The 10,247-nt window shown below is 46.0% G+C and overlaps 1 protein-coding gene across 2 annotated transcripts in view; it reads left to right on the top strand.

Moving 5' to 3' along the window:
- Positions 1-10,247, top strand: part of LOC100745112 (ephrin type-B receptor 1-B) — a 97,758-nt gene that overhangs the window by 83,467 nt on the left and 4,044 nt on the right. The window contains exons 5-16 of one of the 2 annotated variants that reach the window (XM_033324621.1): positions 632-917; positions 1,040-1,576; positions 1,647-1,807; positions 1,894-2,158; positions 2,302-2,490; positions 2,645-2,756; positions 2,887-2,957; positions 3,519-3,536; positions 4,125-4,190; positions 5,352-5,528; positions 5,668-6,137; positions 6,456-6,814. In XM_033324621.1, the coding sequence (XP_033180512.1) occupies positions 632-917; positions 1,040-1,576; positions 1,647-1,807; positions 1,894-2,158; positions 2,302-2,490; positions 2,645-2,756; positions 2,887-2,957; positions 3,519-3,536; positions 4,125-4,190; positions 5,352-5,528; positions 5,668-6,137; positions 6,456-6,814 (2,711 nt within the window). The remainder of the gene's footprint in view (positions 1-631; positions 918-1,039; positions 1,577-1,646; positions 1,808-1,893; positions 2,159-2,301; positions 2,491-2,644; positions 2,757-2,886; positions 2,958-3,518; positions 3,537-4,124; positions 4,191-5,351; positions 5,529-5,667; positions 6,138-6,455; positions 6,815-10,247) is intronic. The other variant, XM_024372245.2, reaches the window with a different exon arrangement.

Here is a 10,247-nt window from a genome sequence, read left to right as displayed (position 1 = left end):
CCGCGTTCAACATCGACGGACAAGTGGTTCCTCGGATCGGACATGGACCAGCGTGAACCTCCTCTCCCTTTCTCTCTTTTTCGCTCATCGCTGTCTACCGATCGAGCCGATAGAGATCGGACAGAGCGTCTCTATCCGACGACTCTCCCTTCTACCACGAGAATAAATCTGTCCAAGCTGGACGCGCTGGGACTGCTGGCTCTTTGTCGTCTGACTCGAATTCTTTGCAACTTCCGTAATCCGTCTTCGTTGTTTCTGTAAATTCTCATCGAGGCGGTTGAAACGAGCGGAGGGAAAGAAGCTGGAGACGCGTAGAGAACGGAGGGACCCGCGCGCGGAGATAGCTCCGACCAGGGGGGTCCCCGGCAAAGCTGATTTCGTTAGATGCTGACTCGGTGAAATCTCGCGTAATCCGAACGCAAACACCCGAGTCTCTTGGACGAGGATCCCGAAAGGGGATCCATGCGGTGTCTCGCGTTATTTAAACAGCGTTTATCTTATCGAGGTTCGTCCGGACGCACGCGTGGGTCAAACACCTGGCGAATAAAATGTCCCGGTGTGTGTTTTTCTCGTTAATGGTTAATCGTATCGTGCGGAATTAAGATCGTCCCGTGCTCTCGTTTGATTGCAGTGGGTGGAAGAGTCGTTCACGAACTTCGACAAGGGCATCAATTGGCGGAGTTACGTCGTCTGCGACGTAGCGTACAACAACGTGAACAATTGGCTATGGACGCCGTTCATCGAGAGGGGACCGGCGAACCGCATGTACATAGAAATACAATTCACGACTCGTGACTGCTCGTTGTTCCCCGGAAACGCGCTCAGTTGCAAAGAAACTTTCAGTCTACTTTACTACGAGTTCGATGTGGCTACCAAGGAACCGCCACCGTGGGAAACGGATAGTTACAAGTTGATCGGTAAGCTTGCCAAACGTGTTTTCGCGATTCAGAAACTTTTCCGTATAGTACGAGCCGTGTAAAACTGTCGGAATTTAGCCGTTGTTCGAGTCGCGAGACGAAACCGACCGTTTGATCCACAGGACGCATCGCCGCTGGCGAGGGAAGGTTCAACACTAACACCGGGGTGGTGATAAACACGGAGGTCAAGTCCATTCCAGTGACGAAGAAGGGCGTGTACTTCGCGTTCCGCGACCAGGGAGCCTGCATCTCCATCTTGGCCATTAAAGTTTACTACATCAGCTGTCCGGAGATCTCTGTGAACTTCGCACACTTCCCGGCAACGCCTACGGGTCGCGAAGTCGCGTTGATCGAACAAACGATCGGCACTTGCGTGGACAACGCCGTGGTCATCGAACAGCCAACCTTCCTCTGCAAAGGAGATGGCAAATGGTACCTGCCTAACGGCGGATGCCACTGCAAGCCTGGCTATCAGGCTGACGTCGAGAAGCAAGCGTGCACCGAGTGCGCGATCGGTAAATTCAAACACGAAGCTGGGTCGCACAGTTGCGAAGCTTGTCCGGCTCACAGCAAATCCTCCGATTACGGATTCACCGAGTGTCGATGCAACGCCGGTTATTTCAGGGCCGAGAAAGATCCGAAGAAAATGCCTTGTACACGTGAGTTTCTTAACTTTGTATCGTTGATCCTCCCCGATCGGGGATATTTTATCGATTTACGCGTTTATAGAACCACCGTCGGCGCCACAAAATTTGACGGTGAACTTCGTTGACCAGTCTACTGTGATTCTGTCGTGGAATGCGCCGCACATGCTGGGCGGCAGAACAGATACGACTTACAGGGTGGTCTGCGATGCCTGTAGTATGGGCGTCAAATACATTCCCAACACCGTGAGTATTTCCTCACCGCTCGTGGTCGTTTCGTTTTCCTGCGAACGATGAAACGCGCGTTAATTCGACTGGTTTCGGTCAAACAGGAAGTTTTCAACGATACGAAGATCACGATAACGGGTCTAAACGCGGTGACCACGTATCGATTCCAAGTATTTGCCGAGAACGGTGTATCGGCGTTGGCTGGAAAATCCGAGTACGTGGACATCACCGTCACCACAGAAGCTAGCGTACCTAGTTTGGTGAGCAACGTCAGGATTACCAGCGTGAAGAGTTCGGAACTGAGCATTAGTTGGGACGCTCCGGTAACCGAGGTCGGTGGAGACAGCGATCTGGTCGAAAGATACGAAGGTAAAGTTGCTTGTTTCCTCCTGATCCCTAAAGTGCGAATATATAACTTTAACGACACGTTCGTCAACCTAGCCCCGACCTAACGTGTAACTATAAATACGTATAAATTAATCAATCGTTAATATCGCGTGATCTCGTTTCAGTGAGGTGTTATCCGCGATACGACGATGCTACCAACGCTACGGTTATACAAACTTCCGAGTTATCCGCCACGTTCAAGGGCCTAAAACCATCGACGGACTACGCGATACAAGTACGAGCGAAGACTACGCGAGGCTGGGGCGAATATACGCCCATAGTTTATAAAAAGACGCCTCATGCTATGGGACTAGGTGATTATCAGGATTAGTTGTATCACGCGTTGCCACCCAACGAACCACCCATTCTCTCAGTCAATATTTTACAGCGGTTTTAAACTTACGACGACACAGCGTGCATAATTAAAGCATAGTTTCTTAACGGGACATGTTTATTCGTCTTTCACAGACTACGTCGGAGAAGACGACAATATGCAAGTAAGGATCATAGCAGGAGCTATCGTTGCTGTGGTAGTCCTTCTGGTGATCATCATTATCATGACCGTTCTGATTTTGAGAAGGTAAACGAATTGTTTCTAACATTAAGTAGTAAATTAAGGACGATACAGATTGAAATCATCGTCCAAGCATTTACCGTGCATTGCGGCGTTTCATTTGACTCTGATCTGATGTGGTATAATTTCGATACAGCAGGGCCTCGGACGAATGCAACAAGAAACAGCCCAGCGACTGCGATACCCTGGAGTATAGAAACGGCGAAGGTACGTTTGTCCGATGCCGACAGGCTTCGATTCTCTTTTCTTTATAAATTCATTATCGCTATAACCCCTGTCACTTTTATAGTTGTTTCACTACGCCCTCGTGTCTTGTGACTAATATTTTTGGATCACCACCCCCCGTTAGATCCAGCAAGTATCGACCCCAGCCCCATCAATGTATACAATACCCCAATGATTTATGTCTTGTCGCTAAACATCCAATACTTTAGAAGTACTTCTTCACTATCTCTCTCTGACGAAAGAAAGATTATTGAAAAGTGGTTCGTTTAAAGAAAAGAAAAGAAAACAGAGAAAAGCGCGAGAAAAAAAAGTTATCCGAGTCCGAGAACGGCTTCAGGCCAGCGAGTTAAAAAGAATGAGAGACGATCGCTTACGAGCAAAATTCATACCGATCTGGCCCACAACCTAAGTACCATTATTCTAACAAAATTCTTTCGATTCTTTCTTTTCATGTGCGATTCCCCTAATCTATCGAACCTGCCTCCATGAAAAATCCATGAAAAAATCCAATGAAACAATGTACACAATCGCCTGCTACTACAGGACTAGTTGTGACCTACAGTAAGTCTTCTCCAACACCTCAAGTTTTTTTTCTAGGAACTCGGTTTTGCGTAGTTATCTTTGCACCCCCTTGTACATGCGTCTCTTTGATGCGTTCTAAATTTTTTACGCACGGGCACGCACGATCTTCTTGCTCGCTCCCCCGTCGAACAGACGAGCGCGATATCAGCTTTGCGTACATACCAAGTACCCTCCGAAGATGTGCGTGTACGTGCTTTTCATGCTTGCGTCATACAGTGTGCATCTACGTTCTGCATGCGTATGTTGTTAGTTGTGTTATCGTTGGCACTGCACTTGTTTTATTTGCGGTATGTCGTCTCATATGTTTTTTCCCCCCCTTCCTTTTTTGTTTTTTATTTACACGCGAGAATTTATACGCGTGCGACTATCGCAGAAGCCGAAGACAAGAACGCACGAAGATCAAGCAAGCGAATTAAACGCGTTTCCTATCTTTTTTTTTTTTCAAATTCTTTCTCGAGTCGTTGCCTCTGTTCGCTCGCGTCATTAAAACTCTGCTCATCGTACATCCTTCGCTTCTTTTTGTTTGCTGTTTGTCAATTAGTGTGTTGGTTGTTGTGTTGTTCACAGTGCACTGCAAAATGGACAGTTCACCGATTGTGACAACCCACACCAACAACAAGAGCAAGTCCTCGCGTAAGTCCTTAATCAGTCCGAGTAAAATTTCGTCGAAATCGTTGAATCCGGAGGGGACGCGTCGACGCAAACCACTCTCGTGATCCACAGAGTCTTCGAAACACTTTACACTCGCTCAAACTGTAATACCACACATTGCCCTTTTCTTATTTTCGCTCATACACCATCGTCCGAAAATCTTTCCTTTCTACCTCTGCTTTTATCTCTCTCTCTCTCTCTCTCTCTCTCTCTCACTCTCTCTCTCTCTTTCTCTTCTCTTTGTCTCTTTATCTTTCCCTTTTCGTTTCTCTTTGTCGTTCCCTTAAATTTTAAGTAGACGAGAAGCACGAAAAGAAAGCATGAGATTCCTTTATTCTCTTAAACGTGTTACCAATTTGCATCGTGTTCTTTTGTATCTCTTGCATCGTTCCATTTTTTCAGCCAGTCGCCGAGATCTTTTCCAATCGTCTGTAATAACGTTCTGTGCGTTGACGTGTGCGAAATACTGGCATGTTTCGGTGGAACTCGAATTAATTTGCCTCGCAGAGTTAGCGAGCCGTCGCAGATGCATTCGCGGATGTAAATTAACAGGCGACGAAGTAATTCGATTCGACCGGAGCATCCTCCGCGCTCCGTACTACGACTAACGTCATTCAATCTGATGCATCGTAATTGAAATCATTTGGCGTATTAGGCATGCGAGGATTTCTACGCTAGCATGAAAGTTATTTAGCGCGCGATTTTTCAGTTTTCATCGTTCCGTTTTAGATCTTTTTATACATAGTGGTATAATTAGTGAAGTATTTCGTTGCCCCTTACTTTATTAGTGAAAGCAAATATTTTCCTTTGTATCGGAATTATTATAATAGAAAGTATTTATTATACGATGAAAAATTGTGTCAAGTATAAATATTTAAAGATAAGGCTGGAGAGTTGGAAAACTAATAAACACACGGTTTCAGCCTTTTTATATATATATATTATATATACACACGTTTGTTTTATAATTTTCAACATGTCTAATTTTGTTTAAAGAGGAAGGGTGTGTGAGTGTTTTCACGGGATAATACGATTGACAGTCACGGAGCGAACGTTGTCACTCTCGCGCTCCGAGATTCCGTCAAAATTTAACACACCGGCCCTCGTGTTAATATAATGAACTCTGTTTTGGTGACGTTGCAGTGACCACGCCGCTGTTCACACCTGCAGTGGGAGTTGCTGCCGCGAGTGCAGGAGGCGCTGGTGGCGGAGGTGCAAGGAGTTACGTCGATCCTCATACTTACGAAGATCCGAATCAAGCTGTGAGAGAATTCGCCCGAGAAATCGACGCAGGATACATTACGATAGAAGCTATCATAGGTATATAAATACCCTTTTCGTGTCTTTCGAAACGTTGATACGTTCTTCGAACACCTAGCTAGCATCTCGCATCTCGCAAGTTAGTCTTTCCAGATATTTTTTTGTTAACGAATTTCTCTCGTTTCTCGTTAACGAACAGGTGGTGGAGAATTTGGCGACGTTTGTCGAGGAAAATTAAAACTACCGCCAGACGGTCGAACGGAGATCGACGTCGCGATCAAGACTTTGAAACCAGGCTCCGCGGACAAAGCTCGCAACGACTTCCTCACTGAAGCCTCCATCATGGGTCAGTTCGAGCATCCGAACGTGATATTCCTGCAAGGTGTCGTAACCAAGAGCAATCCGGTGATGATCATCACGGAGTTCATGGAGAACGGTAGCCTGGACACTTTTCTGCGTGCGAACGACGGCAAGTTCCAGGTGCTGCAGCTTGTAGGCATGCTTCGCGGTATCGCGAGCGGCATGCAGTATCTTGCTGAAATGAACTACGTACATCGAGATCTCGCGGCGAGGAACGTGCTCGTGAATGCTGCCCTCGTCTGCAAGATCGCCGATTTCGGGCTTAGCCGGGAGATCGAAAGCGCCACGGAAGGAGCGTACACGACCAGGGTAAGTAGTCAGCTCGCAGAAGACTGTTGCTCGCGTTATGGTACAACTTCATTTATCCGAAGCTCTGTATAGTAACAATCGCGTTAACGTTCTAACGTTTAACGAAATTAGAGGTGAAAATGTAGACGAAAGGTTTTGGTCGATGTGAATTTCATAGGCTTGCGGTAACGCGAAAGAACGGCGAAATACTTCGGAACCGTTTGCTAGACCGAGGAATTCGGATAAACGAAGTTGTATCGTATCGATGTTACTCCTTTTCTTTGACGAGACGCGGTCTCGTCGATGGAACCGAGACTTTCAAATATCGAATCTTGAAAGACTGTTTACTCCGGCAAAAAGGGTGGAAAGATCCCGGTACGATGGACAGCTCCGGAAGCGATAGCGTTCCGAAAGTTCACCAGCGCTTCCGACGTATGGAGCATGGGCATCGTTTGTTGGGAGGTGATGTCCTACGGCGAAAGACCGTATTGGAACTGGTCTAATCAGGATGTGATAAAGTCGATCGAGAAAGGATACAGGCTTCCAGCACCGATGGATTGTCCGGAAGCGATCTATCAGCTGATGCTCGATTGCTGGCAAAAGGAACGAACCCATCGTCCTACCTTTGCCAATCTCACTCAAACCTTGGACAAATTGATACGAAGCCCGGACACGCTGCGGAAGATCGCTCAGAACAGGTAACAATTTTCATTCTATTCGAGAGAATACGAATTTCTCCGCGACTCGCGTACCTATATGTCACTGGCGCGCTATTATTCACGTGTTCGATCTATCGGGATTTACCATTCGCAGGAGAAGTACCGAGAAAACTTGCGTTTCCGACTAACGTAGTACGAACGGTGCAAAATACCTGTCGTGTCGTTGCTTTCATCGTGCGAACAATTCGGTAGGCTCCGTGAGATAATTAATCCAACGCGATACTAGATATTCTTGGGAACGCGTTTGGCATCAGGGGCCTGCACCACCGAATTGTTCTTTCATCATCTCTTAACACGAATCATGCCGCATGCTACGCGAATCACACTTCGTGTCCATAAATTAATTTCTCTCGACAGCCAAACGTTTTTTCCGTTCTATCGCTGAATACTGTAAGAAGCTCACATGCTCTGCGCTCTTCACGTACGCTGTTAGACTGGGCTTTGATGTTGTTGCTCATCCGTAATAGGATGTTACCGCCTAAACGATGAATATTGGCCGTCCAGGAATAATCACGAATGTGTGTGTGTCTACTCGACGGAGAGAGAGAGAGAGAGAGAGATTCTTGTGCACGTCTATGCTCGAGGCGCCGTTAATACCTCGACCTGATTGGCATTACTGGAAACGGGCATATTGTACTGGACTGATCTTTTTCGCACCTTTTAGTTCGTGCAGTCTGACATTTTCATTCAAAGCTACTTATTCGTTTCTGTTATTTTCTTATAGTTCTATTTTTTTCTTTTTTTTTTTATGTATATATACATATGTATACGTTTCTTTTCTTTTTTTTTTAAATATTTTTTTTTGTACATTTCCCGTAGCTCAAAGTCGTCAAAATTGATTTTGTACAGCGCCTCCGCTTCCTCGCATCTCGTTCTCTTTGAAATTCAACGACGCCAAATTGAAAGAGAGAGAAACACCGAGAAAGGATTTCGCGAGCAACGAAGCGCGAGAAAATAGAACGCGCGGAAAACAAAAATTTCTGTTGGATTTTTCTTGTTTACAGCACATATTTTCGATGAATCTCGGCTAGTAATCTCGTTAAGCTGAATGTCCGACGCGCGAGAAAAATGTCGTTCGAAAAAGTTTGCGACCATATACAACATATAACAAGCGGCTTTTGCGCACGTAATTCTGCTCTTAATTAAAACGGCTTAATTTCCTTTGGAACGTGCAAAAAGATCTACTACCAACCTTCCGTTTCTGTTTCGTATTACTTGTTGGGAGGAAAATTAATTTATGGACGAAAGTCTCCGCGCGATCATTTTCGCGGAATAATTTTTCGTTCGCGTTTCAAGAGAACGGCGAAAAGTGCGCATCGTACTGCGGTGGCTTTCAGAGAGCTTTTATCGCTTTAGCGCTTATCGTTTCTGTAATCCTGGAGCCTTTAAACCCTCGTCCTCTTACCTCCACTTATTTCCACCGCGAAACACAAAAAAGGCGAACAAAGGCGAGATCAAACGATACTCGAGAGTCGGACGTCTTGCCAGCACCGCTTTATCGTTGCACACGATCGTTAATGAAGAATACGAGGAAAGTGTTTGTGGTCTTTTAAGAACAGCGGACATCGCGAAAAAATTGTCAAATTTTTCTCTCGATCGAAGAAAGGAGAAAAGCATTTCGATCGTTCGTTGATTCGTCGTACCTCGAGACGATTCGATTATCGTTAATTCCACTGTTTCGTCGTTAAACATCCGGAGGAAAGTTTCCAACGAAATAGAACAAGTCTTTGCGTCGCCTTTCCTCGTTTGAACTTTGGATCCATCGACTGTTCGACGAAATCCTGTTCTCCTCTCCCGTTTGGTCGAGATGTCCTGAAGTTTTATCGCTTTCATATCCATGTCGTGTAACTTTGCTTCAAAGGTAGAAAACGGTTGGAACGGTTGGAAACGTTTCGACGCATCTTGAAAAATAAAAAAATTCTAGATAGGACGCTTTACCCGAAGGAAAGGACTACGCATATTCGTTTCGACATCGATGGATCAATCTCTGTCGTTTCCATCCCTGTGCCCTTCGATCCAAAAAAATTTCAGTTTCTCTTGCCGACGACGTTCCTTTTTTTCTGGGCTAATTCTTTGTGGTTTTGGTTTTGTGGTGTCTTTGGTACCCGACTACGAACTGCAACCCAACGCAACTGCGACAACTACCATCTACCACCAACTACAACTCAACAACTACAACAACAGCGTGAGGCCACCTGCACACAATCCGTACTATGTCACAAGCCACGCGGCTGCCGCACAGGCCGCGGCAGCGACCGCTGCGATTCCAGCCGCGACAACGGGTCCGTTCGTAGACGTAGTCGGCCATCAGGCCCATCAAGCCCAGTCGACGATTGCCGTTCCAGTAATGCCACCAGGAGCCGGCCGTAGCTTACACTATCACACACACGCAGCGACACACGCATTGCCACAACAGCCACCGCTTACTTATCCCAATTGGGTCCCATTCACACACTTCGGTTAATCGACCAGAATCGATCGTATTTTTTTCTCCTTAAGAGAGAGACAAGTGCTTCGTGCTGCCTCTTCTTCGGTTTCACGAGTGAACGTCTAGAAATCAAAAGCCTCGTTGCTAAATTTCCATACATCTTCGATCGACGATGTTCGCGTCGAAAGCGTTGCCAGATGCGTTTGAACTTGAACGTTGTTGATAATCTCTAACCCTTTAACGGTGTAGCAAAGCGACGTTGCGATATTCGTACGCTGTAATATCCGATGAAAAATTAGTATCAATTAGAAATTTATATCAACGCCTTTGAGGCTTTGAACACGAAAGTGTTAAATTTCGGCGTTTATCGATATACTTTTCTATTATAGAGAATTGACAGAACGTACCGGAAACGCAAGAATGCGAATTCTTCGTCCATTCTGTCAACCTGTCAGAGGGTTAACAACGATCAACGACAAAGTCTTTACGTCTACAGTTCTTTTTTTTCCACGCAGCGTCTCCGTTTGGGGGGGTCAGAGCTCCACGATCGTCGTTTCGTCGAAAGCTGAAGCGAAATTCGTACAATGAAAAAGTTGCCGAAGAGTCGGAGCAAGACCTGCTTGTTTCTTTCCGTGCAAACAACGATCGAAGTTGTACGCGTCCCAGCTTGTCGAACGACAACCGGGTCCAACGGATTGGCTTTTTTCGTCCGTCGACGTTCGCCGAAGAAACGCTCGCGCAGTTTTTGCTAAACGTTGAACGATGCACAGGGACGCTTCTCTCCTTAAGCGGAATAATCGCGGATAGGATGATTTTCGCGCGTTTCTCTCTATCGTAGGGAATCGCTCTCTCGTAAAGGAAACATTTAGGTTGTCAATTGCGTTGCGAGCGTATTTAGACGTAGGTAAAAAAAAAACGGTAGCGAATTAGTCGTCGTAGAGGAAAGATTTTCACGGTTTTCGAATTATACGAGACTCATTATCG

Source organism: Bombus impatiens, unplaced genomic scaffold (assembly GCF_000188095.3).
Source record: "Bombus impatiens unplaced genomic scaffold, BIMP_2.2 scf_4016, whole genome shotgun sequence".
Lineage (NCBI taxonomy): Eukaryota > Metazoa > Arthropoda > Insecta > Hymenoptera > Apidae > Bombus > Bombus impatiens.
Note: the sequence above shows the minus strand (reverse complement) of the source record. Positions and strands in the feature narration are given on the sequence as shown.